The 17,782-nt window shown below is 36.1% G+C and overlaps 1 protein-coding gene across 15 annotated transcripts in view; it reads left to right on the forward strand.

The window, feature by feature from the left end:
- Positions 1-17,782, forward strand: part of LOC109072264 (rap guanine nucleotide exchange factor 2-like) — a 106,717-nt gene that overhangs the window by 63,027 nt on the left and 25,908 nt on the right. For 9 of the 15 annotated variants that reach the window (XM_042738176.1, XM_042738168.1, XM_042738165.1 and 6 more), the window contains 2 exons: positions 15,388-15,519; positions 16,449-16,487. In XM_042738176.1, the coding sequence (XP_042594110.1) occupies positions 15,388-15,519; positions 16,449-16,487 (171 nt within the window). Of the gene's footprint in view, positions 1-8,272; positions 8,915-15,387; positions 15,520-16,448; positions 16,488-17,782 lie in introns of those variants that run through there. The other 6 variants (XM_042738171.1, XM_042738178.1, XM_042738180.1 and 3 more) reach the window with 2 other exon arrangements.

The raw sequence follows: 17,782 nt of genomic DNA on the forward strand, positions 1-17,782 counted from the left end.
CATGGACATAGTAAACTGTTTTGTGAAAGCATAAGCAATGTGCGATGTACCATCCATACTGTTCGAACTAGCATTCTGCCAACTAATGTATTCATTTTAACCTTATTTCTATTTTACCATTTTACTTAATTAGCCATACGACAGTTGTATTTTCACCAAAATAACAAAAAGTTCATTTAATAGCATGACTTATGTCATCAGTAACCAAATATTTATTTGAACCATTTGATTCAAAGCATTTTCTCTTATTTACTTTGCTATGCACAATTAAATGTTCATTTGTATTTTGCCTTATTTGTTTCATTTATTTACCCGATGACCCTGTCAGAACAGAATTGCACTAATTGAGCAGCAATTTAGGATTTCGTAGCTAGGCTTAATAGTGCTGCACTACCAAGGCACAGCCCTTTTTAAACAAACAAGGGTGCATGTAAGATTTTTGTGTGTTAATGTGTTTATATGTGTCTGCTTTAGCATGTTGTTTGATGCCCTAGGCCTGATAAAGATTGCTGATGGGTAGACTTAGCTGCCGCTGAGCTGATACTTGTTTTGCGGTAATTAGATTCAGTGAGGGGTGAAGCAAAGCGATTGAGAGATGGAAAGTGTGATCGTGTGTGTTAAAGAGTAGAAAAGAGTGAGAGAGGGAGTCTTGTCAGGTGTTCTTGTGAATAGTCGGCTCTATTTTTAGAGCTGTCCTCAGTGATGGCTGCTTCTGCAGTATACAGCAGCACCGAGACACAAAAGGCCTGCACTTAAAAAGATTTATATCACTATAAACACACACATAATCATGCAAAGCTATCGTATGGCTTTAGAAGACTCAGAATATACTGTACAGGGTTGTATCTGTTATAGTCCTCAGGGTTTTATACTGTCACAAATGTATTATGGTGAAGAAATAGCACTAAACATGCCTTGTTTTGTTCATATTTAAAGCATGACACTGTAGAATGAAAATGATTTGTATTTCTGCCCAACTTCTGTATTTATTAGCATAAATGACAGTTGACAGTTATGACACCAGCTTCGTCATAGCTGTTATGACAGTTATGATAGAGCTAATGGTTTAAACCACACGGACGTTTCAAATGACAACAGCGGGGTGTCTGGTCCAGATGGACGGCTATCAGCCAGGAGCAGTGTACCTTGCAGAAACCTTGCAGTCCTCCTCGTCCTTTGATCTTGCTGTCTTTTCATTCCACTTTCCTCTCATATTCAGTCCTTCAGCAGTTTTGTTGTAGATAGATTAATAAGGTAATAGAGGTAATAGAGGTTGACAGTTAAACCAGTGTGCTGTAAAGTCCCATCTGGTGACCTTTTAGGTTTATGCTTTAACTTTTACACCTGGAACTTTCTTTCTCCAAAGCAAATGGCTTCAGCTTTGCTCTGTTATGGCTAGAGTTGTGAATCAAGAACTGATTCATATTCGGATTCATATATAGGTCAAACAAATGATATCTGATGTTCAGTTCTTTAAGAGGGGCTTGAATCTTTTTCCTGCTTTCCTATGGCATTACCCTTGCTTGTTGCATGCAACAACAACAGACATGCAACACAACCAGTGGACTCTAATGGGTCAACAAATAATTTGATTCCTCATTAATCAGTCTCAAGCTCATGAGTTATCGGTTTGAACCAGCCCAAAAAGTTGAAGTGGTTATTCACTTAATACCTGAGCTGCACATCATTTTTTTTTAACCTTTTCTTTCTTACATGTAGAGTACTTTCTCTATCTGACTAAAAGAATCATTCATGAATTTGAATCTGGACCAGAATTGGTCCTTTTTATTTATTTATTTATTTTTTATTCCCATCCCACAATTTCTATAGTCACATATTTTCAATGTTGACTATTTATTTTATTCCCATCCCACAATTTCTATAGTCACATATTTTTTAATGTTGACATGTCTACAGAAAGTAACTCATTATTTAAATGAGATTCTTCCACTCAGTGTTTTATTTAAAACAGGCTGATTACATATGCAGAAAATATGAATAATACATATATAAGCCATAGTTTGTATATGTGTATGTTGTAGTAATGACACATGAGAATGCAGTTGCTTTACTTCTGGAAGAGGGGAAAAAACACTTCCTACACTGACCCTCCGCACCTTCACAATTACTAGAACACCGCATCTTACTTTACCATTGTTATGAGACCACCAACTCTTCCTCTTGCATTATTTCTTTAATAAGTCACATCGGCTCTCTCGCTCTAGTAGGAAGTCCTCTTCCTGCATCTGTGTTTTGACAGGAAGCATGCATCCAGGATTGAAAGTGCACTAGTGAATCATGGACGATATTAGAATCAAGTAGCACTCGTGAGCTAAGGCACTTTCTCATCCTCTACAATATTGAACACCTACACGTATGTTGTCTGTAGCATTGATCTTTAATTAGTCTCATGCTAAACGTATCACATGCTAAGAGAGAAAACACCCTTTTGCCTTTGGTCAATAAGTTACACAGCTATAATTGGGATGGAACGACTACTAAAAATGATTTAATGCATTTTGGACTTTTACACATTCAAAACGTCAACTGCTAGAAAAAAAAAAATATTCTGCCAAATAATAGTTCATTTGATTAACTATGGTTGCCAAACAATAGAGGCTAGCAACTATCTGCATTTTACGGAATCTCTTCACAGTGTAGATCATCTTTTTTAATATCTGGTATACATCATCATTTCAATGCATCATGTTGTTTAGCTAAAAAGCAACAATAAACGGCATGCAGTTAACTAACAGGCTAATGGATTGTATTACTGAATTGAAAAGTTATTTATTGTAAAAATGAACATTAATTAATCAAGTTATATTGGTCATTGGTGTCTTTTGCTGTTTGGAACTACTTTGTCCTGCCCAACGTCACCCTTTAACCCATTGTTAATGCATGGCCTGTCTTGGTTTATTGCTTTAATAGCATATAGGTCATTTGAAGTTGCTCTCCTTCTGGTAGTATAAAGGCAGTGGTCCTTATTGTTATGCATGTGGTGTTCTTTGTCTACAGTCTTAACCAGCCCTAACGCTGCATGTTAATTACTGTGAAAGTCATTTAGAAGATTACTCCATGAACTAAGCATCACTATAGACATTTTAATGTAATGAAACAGGTTAATTGAGTTGTTAGTTGGACTGGGTCTTATATCACAGTATGAGTAATTACATATCATGAAAATGATATTTATATCAGAATATAATTATTTGCCCACGACCCTACAGAGGATAAGCAATTTGGAGAATAAATGGATAGATGATTGTAATTATTTTGCTTTTGTAATGGTTTATGTGTTTGTGATTTATATTAGATTATAGTGTAAGTTGAAATCATTTGCAAATAGTATGTCATCTAATTATATTTTGTTCGGGCAATTTAATGGACACCGATCAAAAACAGATTCTAATCATGTTGTGCATGATTTTAAATCAAAAGAATAACAAGTTCATCCTTGTCTTGACTTGTTTGGGACACATATTTCTTTGTATTTTTGCTTTTCTTCATGTTTTTTCACCATGTGCACGTGTAAATAATGTAAAGGAAGTCCTGCCTAATTAAGCCAAATAAATATACTGTATTTTAAGGGATGTGCATCTCCGATGCGATACACATCTCGATGCATAGTCAACAATATGATACATTAAAGATACATATGAAGCAGCTACCGATGTGATGCGATGCGATATGATTCACCTGTATTATGATGCAGTATGATCCGATTTCTGTTCGATTCATTCAACACAATGCGATTCAGTGTAAACGATGCAATGGAAAAAAAATGTTATGCTATGCAGTTCAATATGGTACAGATAGTTCACTTTTATTTCTTTGGTTCAGACAGAGAGCAAATCATAAATTAACTTAAGTTCCTTCTGACTTCTAACGCCTCTGTCTCCGTAGTGTTGTGATACATCATATTCACTTAGTAGCAGTGGTGAGAACGTGCTTGAAAAACAGTTTAGAGAGGAGAAATCAATCTACATATAAAACATTGGTCACAAATTAATAATAAAAGTATAGTGCATCTACTACTAATTATATATAAATAAATAGTTTTTTTTTTTTTTTTTTTTTACCAATGCAAATATGTTAGAAACGATGCATCGTGATACAAATGCCAACATATCCGACGTGTCCAGTGCACACTTTTTTTAAAATCAGTACATCGCATCATTAACTTTTATGCCGATGCACCAATGCAAATTGTTGAAACTTACCATACCTACTGTATGTACCACAGTATGAACAATGCATTTTACCTGGTATAGACCACCCGGCCTTATTTATAAGCATATGTTAAGCTTATACTATATTAGATGTCATAACAAAAATGAGATTTGCTTGTCAGAGTAGCAATGAGCTTTCTTCATTGTCACTCTGTAGCTGTGGTCTATCCTTCTGGAGAACGAGTGCTGTCTAGCCCTACTGTACTCAAATTTTGAAAAGGTTTGGCGTGAAAGGAATGATCCGGAAGAGCTTCAGTCGATGTTAATCCTATCTATCTGTCTGTCTCTCTCTCTCCTGCTCTGTGTCTTTCTTTCTCACTCTCCCACTTCCTCTCATTTCCTCTGCATCCCGACTCATTTGTGTATAGGTTGGAGAGGGATCTTTGACAGTTGTGCTGTTTTCAGCAGTAGAGGGATAACAGTAGCATTTCAAAAGGAACTAATGTCTCGATTTGTATTCTGAAAAGCCTCTCAGAGCTTTGTAAGAAGCATGACATATTTTGCCTACATCATCAGTTCACAAAACCGATGGGTTTTTCTTTTCTTTTTTTTTTCTTTCTTTGTTTTTGATGGATTAATTCATTGATCAAAACTTTCATCAATAAAGTTAATACACCTTCCTCCGTTTCATATTATTGCATGTCTTGGTGTATTGCACTTTGATTGGCCTTACTGCTAAATATAGTACTATCGATTATAAACTATAACAGCTGTCATTTGATGGAACTTGGATGACATATCTAGTAATAGTTAGTTAATCCACCGATAATTGGTCATTTTAAAATAATCGCCATTGGGTTATCTGCTTTCTTAATGGGTAATGTGTTTTTTTTCCTATTATTATTATGATTATTATTATTATATTTTAACCAGTTTTTTAGTTTTTTTTCTTATTTCTCAAAAAAAAAAAAAATACATTATTGTATCATTGAGATATTATAATCATTGTTGTATTTTAGTGTTATTTATTGACATTTTTATTAATTTGTTTGAATCAGTATATTTTCTGTTTTCATTTTAATTATAATTTGTCATTTTTAGTAGTTTGTCTCTCTTGCATTTTTTATGTCTGTATAGTGTTAATTAATTTGTATTTCAGTTTTAGTGTTATTTTAGTACATGAAGTTAAATTAAAATGAGCTGAAATTATTATTATTTTTTTACTAAATGTGTTTCCCCCTGTAATTTCAGCATCTTATTTTCCATCATTAAATTGTATTTTCTTCAAGACTTTGATCTCTAGATATCGGTATGTGTTAGCCTTTTTTAAAATCTATATTAGTTGATCACTAAAAAGCTGGATTATAATGTGCCTTAATCTTAAACCTATTTGCTCACTTCATTCTTCAAACATATTTATTCTGTCTTCATGGACATGGACTCTCTTTGTTGTTTCACATGAAGCGGAGGCTGCTTGACCCACTCTCAACCTTTCCATAATGAGCATCTATTGTTCCTGAAATGCACTCTGGGTGATGCTGAGCCATCCCTTGATGTGACCCTGTTACCACAGTGACGTAATGACGCTCTGTTTTCCTACGATGATTGGTGGTTACTCTAACGACAGGACGTGGCAGCACCTGAGCTTGTTTTTGTCAGGCATTACATCATCGGGTATGATGTCATCAGGGGGTTGTTTTGGTCCCTGTGCATAGCTGGAAGCCGTCCAAAAATTTCAATCTGTATCTTCACGCCCACATCGCCTCTGTAAGCTCAAACATGCAAGCTGGCTGTTTTTATTTGATATGGTAGCGAAACGCTTATGTCTAAGCGTAATATTAAAAGCCTTTATCACTTTATTGCATATAATTAGCATTTCATTATATTAAATTGGTATAAAGCCACTGATGCAGCCATTAACAACACACATTTTAATGAAACTATATTTTCTTGAGCAATTATTCCTTTTAATGTTTATTTATTTATTTATTTTTTATCAAGACTCAGTATTTTTTTTTACTAATAGATTTATTATTTATTGTTAATTTTTATGTTACTATAAAGGTTATTTGTTACTATACTTTTACTATTCTTTATAAATTTGTATTTACACCATATTGACATATTTGCCTTTGCCATTAGCATCATATATGGATATTTGCATAAGTCATCTGATTGGCTGTCTGTTGGCCAATTGACCTGCTTGATGCATTGTTCATATTTTTCTTTGTTATTCAAATTCTTATTATCATATAGAGTCAGTCCAGGGCACAGCTAGATATCACGTCTCACCTCTCTGTGAAACAATGAGTGCTTTATGCTGGATGGACAGATGACTGATTGATCGAATGATAACATTTACTGTACATGTTTATTTTGATAGACAGAAAGAGAGATGGACCTTTAGGGAAGAGTGTGTGTGTGTGTGAGAGAGAGAGAGTGTGTGAGGGGTGAGATCACTTCTATCATCACAAAGCTGAAGGGTCGTGTGTGGGCGGGGCTGTCAGTTGCCCAGAGGGGGTAACCGGAGCGTGTTTGTGTGTGTGTGTTTGGTGGGGGTGGGGAGTGAATTGGCAGCGTTGTCATAGTAACACAGAGGATGTCAGAGAGCCATGTGCTCTGCGCTTCTGTCGTCTGCTTCCATCTTCCATCTCTCCGTCTCTCTGTCTCTTTTTCTTCCTCTCTAGCCTTTGCTCACACTCTCCCGCCCAAACCGACCAGGAAATGGCTCTCCTCCGTGGTTGCCATGCCAACTGCCTGCAGCCCTGGTGGTGAGAGGAGGGGAGCGTGATAATGACATTACTCTCGCTGGGCTAAATGTGCTCATCCTTCATTTCTCTTGTCTTTCCATCCCTCTTTCCATCCCTCTCTGACATCCCCCCCCCACAACCACCATTCAACTCTCTCTCATCCTCTCTTATTTCCATATGTGCACCTCACCCGTTGCATGCTCTTTTACTCTCATTTTCTCATTAGCACTCTCTTGTTCTCTTGCAGTGTCTGTGGGAGTGTGTGTGTGTGTGTGTATGGATAATTCACTTTAAATACTAAGTTGACCGTCCTGCTTAAAGGGATAGTTCACCCAAAAATAAAAACCCTCACATCATTCAAAACCTGTATGAGTTTGTTTCTTTGTATTGAATTTATTTAACATGTTGAACATAAAAGAAGACATTCTGAAGAATGCTGGTAATCAAACACTTGATGGTCCCCATTGGCTTCCATAGTATGTCAGTGGGGACCAACCGAATTTTTGTTCTTCAGAATGTCTTCTTTTATGTTCAACATAAGAAAGAAACTCATACAGGTTTGGAATGACATGAGGGTGATTAAATGATGACAAAATCTTTGTGTGAGCTATCCCTTTAAGCAGGACGGTCAACTTAACATTTAATGTGAATTACCCAGATACATACATTTCTGGGTGAACTATTTCTTTAATGCTCCATCTAAAACATATTAATATTGTGGGTGTGTATGTATGTGTCTGTTTGTGTGTGTATATGTATATATATATATATATATATATATATATATATATATATATATATATATATATATATATATATATATATATATATATATATATTTATATATTTATTTATATGCGTAAAGTATATATGTTTGAATATACATACAGTATTTTAACTAATAATTACAATAAAAATATTAAAAATATAATTAAAAAAATTATAATCAATTTTACGGAAAAATACCATAATAAGATTAAGCTCATATTAATTGAGAAATTACACCAAATGTACTCATACCTCATGAACATTAAAAAGCCCATGAAACGTCCACAACTTCGTTTTTGATTTCATAGGCTGTTTAAAAAGGCAAAAAGATGATTTAAAAGAAATAAGCGGTTACAGAACCTAACTTTCCCTTATACATGCATATAAACATTAACCCTGAAGATGATTAACCATGTTATGCGTCAACTACCCATATGTGTGTTGTATGTGTGTAGTATAGCAGGCACCAGCGGCGCTCTTTCAACATCAGTGAGGGAGGGAATACAAACCCACCCAAACCCCCCCCCCTCTCTACACACACCTAAACGAGACACTCACACACCCCCCTGCTTTGGACACAAATGAACTGAGAGTGTTTAACAAAGACAGCCTGGATGCGTGAGGTGGGTTTTAGCCTCGGCTAATGGTGCATAAAGCCATTCACGTGAAGACGAGAGAGACAGAGGATGGAGAGGCAGTGAAAGTGCTGTCAGCCATTTTTGTCTTTTTTCCCCTCATTTTTTACAACGCCGTCGATCAGCATTGGTCGTCACTGGTGGGAGAGTCTTACCTAATTACCTGTAACAGAGGATTCGGTTTTTACTCATCCCTGCTTGGATTTCTCATCCTTTTGCACTGTTTCTCCTTTTTCCCTTTTTTGTGGACCTAGTGGAAAGACAGATGCCGTGTGCAGCTGACAAGGAAAAACGCTGATTTTTTTTTTTTCGTCTTGGAGTGGGAACCGTGTTGTTCGAATCCAGAGCATCATCTCCGGCGAACATACTCTCTCCCCCTCCTTCCACGGAAAAGATTCTCCTCTTCGCCCCTGCAGGAGGGGGGAGAAAAACGGGAGACAGGGGAAGACTCACTGGAGGGGGGATAGAGGGAAAGATTAGTGGGAACCAGCAGGATGCTTAAATTTCGCCCTGGCTCTGCACCTCTATTATGAAGCCATTAGTTAGTGGTGGCGGCCATGGAGTCTCCAGCCAGGCTGATAAAAGCCCCGTAAGTATCGACCCTACATTGCTAGCTCTCTCTCCTCCTCAAAATACTACCAGCATCCGCTCATCAGATTAGCCTGATGTGCCGAACATGATCAGGATGGACGGGAACAGCATTAGATGCATTGGATGTCTAATACTGCTTTCATTGCAGAGAGCTAAATTAGATTTATATGATTTTAAAAGGCATATTTCTGTATCTCAAACAGCATTTCTGTGAATTTATAGCTTGTTTTTGCTATTTAAAGGGTTAATTGCATATATGCAGATCTGTTGTAATTGACATTTCTTGCAAGTCTGATGCAGTGCTGTGTTTTATCGCTCGACTCTGTGGAATCTTGTATTACGAGAGGCTGTCGAGTGCCACGACCTCATTCATCCGCTGCTAGTGTAATGTGTGTCAGTGTGTGAAGGCGGCCATGTGCATACCGCCCCCCCGTCACCCCGCACACGCTCAGACATGTGTGTACTGGATGATGAAATGGCCAAGATCGCGTTTGGCTTGTCACAGCTCTTCGGAATCAGTAAAACTGAGATTTAAATGGCTTTATGATGAATCTTTGTGAGCGTTTGCGTCTGGGAGGAGTTATGACATCGCTAGACGATGCTGTCAGCTCAACATATGTTGCGTTTCATAAAGCCACTTGTGACCGAATGCATCTTTGAATGCCTCAATGCTAGTTCACAAACGTGTGTGTGTATGCGAGTGAGTGATCACGTTCGGTGGTGTTTGCACATGGGAGGCATCGGAAAAGCGATCAGCACTGGACTGCTGAGTGGAATGATGAGCACTTTTAGCTGTAAATGAATTGATCTTCTGTCAGCCATAACGTGCTAGTGTTCATTTGGCCTTGTGCAAGCCCTGAAAACATGTCATAGATCCTGACACAACGGAGTGTTGCTATGCAACAAATACAACAATTCACTGTGTAAGCTACAGTGATACTGTGAACAGGTGTTTCTCGTCAGAGTGTGAAGGCTTGAGCACAGCTAGAAAAATTCAAATTGACCAATCAAATATCGAAACCGAATTATGTTTTTATAACCTTATTTTTCCTTTAAGGCATGCTAGTTCTCTCGGTGGCCATCTTGGTAACTCCACTGGGCAGCTATTATCTATCCTGATTTATTTTATTTTTTTTACTGTAAGGCAGGTTTTCCACGATTTTGATTTCTCCCATTTATTTTTTTATCTCCTTCTCCCACATACTTTCTTTGAATCATTTCAGTGCAATAATTTAGATTATTTTAGATAGATAGACAGATGGATAGAATATATATATATATAATATATATATATATATATATATATATATATATATTATCATGCATCCTTCATATTATGTTTTACATTTATGTTTTGTTTCATGAAGTTGTGTAGAAATGAAGTCAAAAAAACTTTTTTTGTTCCTTATTATGTATTAATATTAAAAAGTTTATCGTTGGTAAGACTTGTTTAATAAAATAAGTCTTTTTGCTCACCAAGGCTGCATTTATGTGATAAATAAAATGGCAAAACTGGTATATTGTAAAACAGTAAAATAAAATCTATTTGAATATATTTTAAAATATTATTTATTTTTGTGATGGCAAAGCTGAATTTTCAGCAGCCATTACTCCAGTATTTAGTGTCACATGATAATACTGAAATCATTCTAACATGTTGATTTTGTGCACAAGAAACATTTCTTATCATCAGTTTTGTAACATGCTTAATATTTTTTTAATATTTTAGCTTTTGTATTTAAAACATTTGTATCATGCTCTACCTGTTGAGCTTCAGGAATTATACCAAACCATATAGTTTGTGCTGCAACTGCAGTAAAAAAGTTCTTCAAATATAATTTCCCCATCTTTCCTCTTTTTGGAAAAATCTTCAGTTTTTAATGATATTTTTCTGCCAAAAAAGATCTCTTTTAATAATCTGCAATCGCTCCAGTGAGAATGTGTGTACAGAGCTTTGAAGACCAGTAGGTCATATGCTGTTTAGCATCATTTAGTACTTGAAGAGATTATTTGATGACTCGATTTCATTGAATATCAGGAAGTAGTCGTTTTCCTTAGCTGTATTTCCTACATTAGTGTAGTAAATATATTGGCATGACTGTGTTTGTGAGAATATCGGTCCTGTTTAATCTGACGCCCAGCCGAAGCTCTTTAATCTTTTGATCCTCTCAGCTCAGGAAAGCGAGAGGCCCCAGAGCGATGCTGAGGCTTATGGGATAGGTTTGCAGCTTTGAGTCCTCCAGCGTCAGCCCTTTTTTATAATGTCACACCTTTCACTTTGACAGACATGAGCTCATCATTCGCATATAAGCTACAGGTTCACACATCCACACCTCAAATGCTTAACAGCAGGTAGGGCTTTGTTAGAAACAAGTATGCATGCAGTTGTGCATAAAAATAAGCTAAAGCAATTTTTGGTAGCTCTTGTCTGGCTATGTAGGTCATTAAGACTGCAGTTTCTTTTTTTGGACTTGCTTGTGACCCATAGACATTTTAAAAAGCAAGGATCCAGTTAAATATGTGACCCTATAGCATTTATTAACCTTGCATTCGTACAGATAAGTGTTAAAGGTCAGTGTTGCCTTAGACCCATTCATTTATTTACAAACTCCCCCAGAGGCATCACAAGAGTGATATTTGGGACCCCTATGAGTGTAGAGTGCTGTCTGTGACCTGTGTGCTGTTTGAATAAAAGCCTCTTGGGTTAATTGACTGAGGCCTGCCCCAAATTGTGTAGTAGGAGAGTTAAGTCTTTATTATGTGCAACAGTGACATGAAAAGGACACTTTAAGGACAGAAGCGGACCCCTGGGTGGGCACGGGAGGCAGGCAGGATATTGCTAATGACACATGTATATCGACTGCTGTCGCTACCAACATTTTGTCTAAATGATGTCTTTGCATACCAAAGATGTATGTAGAGTAAAAATGGCTTGGATGTTGATGATAATTTAAAAAATGTTGGTAAATTAATCCCTTGCTGGACTAATTTCTTTTTTTTCTGATGAAAAAAAAAAAACTTTTTATCTATCATCTATCTATCTATCTATCTATCTATCTATCTATCTATCTATCTATCTATCTATCTATCTATCTATCTATAAAAATGACAAAAAAATGACTGCTGTCTATAGACAGACAGACAGACAGATAGATAGCAGTCATATTTTTGTCTTTTTTTTTTGAAGTACACAGCCTTGTTACATTCGGTTCAGCCTGCAAATTCACATTAAATATGGGTAAAATATAATTTTCTGTATACTGCTTTAACCAGTATATCTTCCACCCCCACCATAGAGAATAAACTTCATTAGTCTTTAATGCTCCATTTCTTGCTCAATGAACCACCTCATAAAATGAACTGTGTATGTTAGCAGGTTGTATCTTTGGAAGGAGATAATATTTGTGTGTTGCCTGTGGTGATGAGATTTATGAAAGTGAAGCATTTTATTAGAAGATCATACAAAGTTTTGGGAAGATAAATTAAACGTCATGGATAATTTGTGTAATATTTAGGACTTGGAACACTTTGTAATCTTTTATTCTCTTCTTCAGTCATAAGCCGACCCACAGGGACAAATCTGGAGATTCCTGTAGAATTGGAACAGCTGTTGTTGTTGCACAAAGTTCCCCTGCTAACTGTTTGACTAATTTAATAATACTCTTAGCACAGTTTAACATTTTACCATGTTTCAATCTATTCTGTGATTTTTCCAGTTCAGAAAATGAGGTGATGGGCCTAAAACAAGGTTTTCTTTCATATTTCTCCTCAGTTTATCACCATCCTTCTCCTTAGATGCACCTAAAAAACATTAAAAAATTTCAGTGACTGTTCACTTCAAACAAAAATACATTTGTCTTTTCTTAAACGATGTGCATGTATTTCTGTAGAAAGCTCTTGTCATCGTAATGAAGATGCTGTTGAAACTCCCGTGGGAAGCATCACGTGCAAATCACCCTCATTTACAAACAAAAAGACACCTTGAAAAATGGCATCGCTCAGTGTAAGATGGTAACTGCTCCATTGTTCCCTGCTCGTTTCTAGGACAGCAGGGAGGAAAGCCCATGTACACTCCTGAGAAGTGAATTTACTGGCGTGCTGGAGGTTTTGATGGCTCCTTTCTGCAGTGGAAGCGAGAGGAGAGCTGATGCGTGTATCATAGCTGACAGATCTGTAGCCATCCAGGACTGTTCGGGGAATAGCCTTGAGGAACACGAGCGAAGGGATGTGGAGGGAGGATTGAGGTGCTTTGCTGTTATCACAGCGCCTTTATTTTAAGTGCTGAATGCACCCTGATAGTGTATACTGAACCACATCAGTCTGAGTCTGTCCTGGTGCTTCAAGAACCCTAATTAAGTACGCTTTTCTTTTTCTAACTTCTGTTTTGTCTTTCAGTTGTTCTTCCTTTTGTTCTGTCCTTCGTTTGTTTTTTCCTTCTGTCTGTATGCTTGTTCTTGTGTTCTCTTTTGTTTGTATGTTCTTTTATTTTTCTTTGGTCTTTCATTTTGTCACAATCTGTTTTTTCTGTTGTTTTTCGTTGATGGTCTTTTGTTTTGATTCTTTTCACTCTTCTTTGTTTGTTTGTTCCATTTTTAATTTTGTTTTTCTCCACTCTCTTTCTTTTGTTCATTCTGTGCTTTCTTTTTACATGGTCCTTTTTTAGTTTATTTTTGTCTTGTTTTCCTCCTGTTTGTTTGTTTGTTTATGTTATTCATTCTCTTTCTCTGTCCATCTTGCAGTCCTGTATTTGTCTCAATCTTACTTTTTACTAGTTTTCTACCAAATATATTTCCTTTGGTCTGTACCACCACCTTCTTTCCTCGCTCACTCAGTCTCTCATTTTTTTTTTCTTCCTTCCTCTTTTGTTGTCTCTCTGCTTTTAGGTGTAAATAGCCCTAATTAATATGGATGAACTGCCATGGCAATAGATCAAAATAATGAATTTGCGTATGTGAGGAGGAATATTCATCAACACATTAGTGTTAACACACCTTTAGCCACACAGCACACCAAACAGCAGGCATCTACCTCTATTCCCTGTTACCGCACCAGTATTGGTGCAGATGGTGTCTTGCAAATATATAGTTTTCCTTAACTGTTTCTATTCCATCTATAAGGTTGTTTTCTCTGTGTTCAAGTTCTCTGTCTCCCAGGACAATTAGCTGCATTTCCGGCATGTATATGATTATGGGAGTGGAAATTAGGTCAGATGCATTTTGTATGAAAGCTATACTCAGCCACAGCTGGCTGAAGACATCCAATAGCCCCCCAAAAAAGCAATTTCACTCGTGAATACACGAGCACACACGCAGACACAACCAGGAGCCGATTGAAAGAGCTTTATCGGAATGTGGCCGTGTGTGTGTGCACGTGTGGGCTGTGTGCACTCTAATATTAGCTGAAATTGGTTCTTAGCTCCTTATCTCAGTGCTGTTGTCAGAGCCTTTCCTCTTGCACAAGCCCCCCCACACACACACTTTGCTCTTGCAGCCGCACCCCTTCAAACATGTACAGAGCATCGCCACAAAAAGAACTGCTTGCTCACACTGAACTAGAGGAAATAAAAATGATGCCACATGCATATCTTGTAGCCTTCGACTATGCAGTGTCTTTCTTTCATTAATTATGAGGTATTTGTTTTCCTAATGATTGTTTTTGTGTAGATATGAACCAGCCTTGTTCTTGCTGTAAGCCAAGATAGTTCTCCAGTGCCAAGGCTGTCTTGCATTAGAAATATAATTAGAAATTTCATTTTCTCTACAGCTTCAGTCCAAATTTAGCTTCTGGGAATCAACGTATATAAGCAGACTTTATGGCAGGCTTGCAGAAAATATACAGGACTGTGGAAAATACGAGCTTTTAGTTGTTCGTATGGCTTATATATTCCAAGTCTTTTGAGGTCATGGAATGGTTTTGTGTGAGATACTGCTTGTCAACACCCATTAGCATTAGCAAATGAGCTGTGCTATTCTGTTAAAGGAAAATAGGGAAACCTCGTATTAAATGTGACTGAACTGACTGATATTTTGTTGCATTTGATGAAACTGTGGATTTGGAAAATTGCCCCTGTTTAAGATATTGTGTGGTTGTGTCTTAGCTCTAATAAAACACTAAATGTCTCTAAGGCCTGCTTTCACCAAAAAATCCTTGAGAGGAGTCATATCAGAAACATCAGACTGCAGGTGTGATGAATAAATGATAGCGTAGTGGACTGCAACTTTCCACAAAACTGACATTACTTTGAACTTTAGCTGGAAAGACAAAAAGCCATCTGTGACATTTGGAGTTCAAATCAGTGCTTTTTGCTTTTAGTCTATATCTGTTCACTTTGAGGCCATATACATGTATGTGTATATATATATATATACACATACTGATTAACTGTCATGGTTATTATCTGCATTGCAGGCTGCATATGGATCATTTTGGTCAAATGTAATCCTGACGCTCGGTTTGTTTGTCTCCATGCAGCTGCCGGCAGACTTCAGCAGATTGCACCTGGCAGACGGGATTCACCCCCAGGTGACAAACGTTTCCTCCAGCCACTCAGGATGTAGCATCACCAGTGATTCTGGGAGCAGCAGCCTGTCGGACATTTACCAGGTAACAAACACCTATACTTTGGATAATGTAGGAGTAGCAGCTTTGTGACAATGCCATCCATCACAATGTGACACATAACTTATGATCTGAACGGACAGCAGGCAACAGTTTTTACTGTTTTCTGCTGCAATGACTAATGCAGATAGAAATGATAAAGTAATAGTTTACTCATAAAACAACTTAATTTCTTGGCAGTTCTATGTAACCTAGTAGGAGGTTCAAAGTATTAATGATATACACACTGTTGCCATATGGCAAATTTAAAAAAAAAAAAAAAAAAAAACTGTTTTGATTTGTATAATTGAAGCTATTTCATGTAATACAAACTTACTTGGAACAACATATTTCACGGTTAGAACATAATGCATACCATAGAGGGTTAAGTTATGTATATAATATATATATAATACTGATAAAAAGACTGGAGTCACTAACTCGTTTGAAAAAAGATCTAAAATACAGTAAGAACAGTAATACTTATATTTATATTATATTAAAATTTAAGAGCAATTTAAAATAAATGCTATTAAAATATCATCAAATACAAATATGTTATGTTAAAATGTAATTTGTTCCTGTGATGGCAAAGCTGAATGTTTTGCATCATTACTCCTGTGTCACATGATCCTTCAGAAATCATTCTAATTTGCAGAAAATATACTCAAAAACATCACTTATTAATAACAAAATTAAAAAAAATTTTATCTTTATAAAATACATTTAAAAATATAAATTTCAAAAAAATTAATTTGAAATAAAATAAATATTATAAATGTCACTTTTGATTAATGTGTTCTTGTTGAATAAAATAATTTATTTCAAACAAACATATATGTATATGGAACAACACTGATCCATTTCTTTAATGTGCATGCAAATTTCATCTCTCTTTATTCGTTTCTTTCATTTACGTTTTATTCATTTGGCAGATGCTTTTATCCAAATCATCTTACTCAAGTGCATTTAAGGTACATATTTTATCAGTATGCATGCTCCCTGGTAATCAAACCCAACACTTCTGTCACTAAACATTTGTCACTATAACTAAACCTGAGCCAATGTCCTGTGAAACTGAGCCAACCAAAGAACCCCATTTTCCCTATTATATCTGTGCCAGTCTATAAAATGTGTATGTTTGCCTCCATTAATCTTATTTATAGTGTTTGGCTTGGTATTTGCCTGGCTGTTTAATTGATTTCCTTGTGTGATGTGTTTGCGGATTAAAGATGTTTTGCTGCAGGCCGTGTGCAAAGGTGTATGGGACATAATTCAGTTTATGCAGTGTCTGTGATCCTGGATTTATGGCCATCTGTTAAAGGCTCATTAACAGCTGGACAGTGTCCTCATGAAAAGAGGTTGTGATCTTCTTGCTCTATACCTTGCTTTACTACAATTCTCCTCACCTCTCCCTGCGATCCACGGCTTGTAAAATAAGAGCAGGCTAAATGGAATGTTGTCTATATAAATGGGATGGTTTAAAAATCTAAATTCTGCTTGCATTTGTTTAAAGATATTGAAGAGGCACATTATTTTATTCATGTTTTTGCTTTTATATTAGTTAATTTAAGAATGGTTCATTTTAATTATTGTTTTTAATACAGTTTGTAATTTATTGAACATTAGTATCTTTTATCATATTGCCTATTAATAAAACCAATAAGGCAGAAACCTTGTGCATCATGCCTAAGATCATCCCATACCCATTACAAAATTACTGCAATGCACAGGCTCTTGTGACTTGTTCAAAAATACAGTAAAAATGGTAATAAATGTAAATATTATTGGACGTTAAAATTGCTGTTTTAATATGTTATATTTTATATTTTATTTTTTTCCTGTTGTGGCAAAGCTGAATTTCCATTATCATTACTCACGTCTTCAGTGTCACGTGATCTTTGAAAAATCATTCTAATATCTAGCCTGCTGCTCAGGAAACATTTCTTATTATTATCAGTACTTAAAATAGTTCTATGTTTTTCAAGATTCTTTGATGAATAGAATGTTTGACAGAATAGCATTTATTTGCTAAATAAAAGTGTGTGTGTTTGTGTGTGTGTGTGTGTGTGTGTGTGTGTGTGTGTGTGTGTGTGTGTGTGTGTGTGTGTGTGTGTTATTTTAAATTTTACCCAAAGTGTATGTAAATTAATCTTAAAGTTTTAATGCAAAAAAATACTTTTACTTTATTATTATTATTATTATTATTATTATTATTATTATTATTATTATTATTATTCCAGTCAGAGACTGTCTGAAGTTTGTTAGT

This window comes from Cyprinus carpio, chromosome B14 (assembly GCF_018340385.1).
Source record: "Cyprinus carpio isolate SPL01 chromosome B14, ASM1834038v1, whole genome shotgun sequence".
NCBI classification, from domain to species: domain Eukaryota; kingdom Metazoa; phylum Chordata; class Actinopteri; order Cypriniformes; family Cyprinidae; genus Cyprinus; species Cyprinus carpio.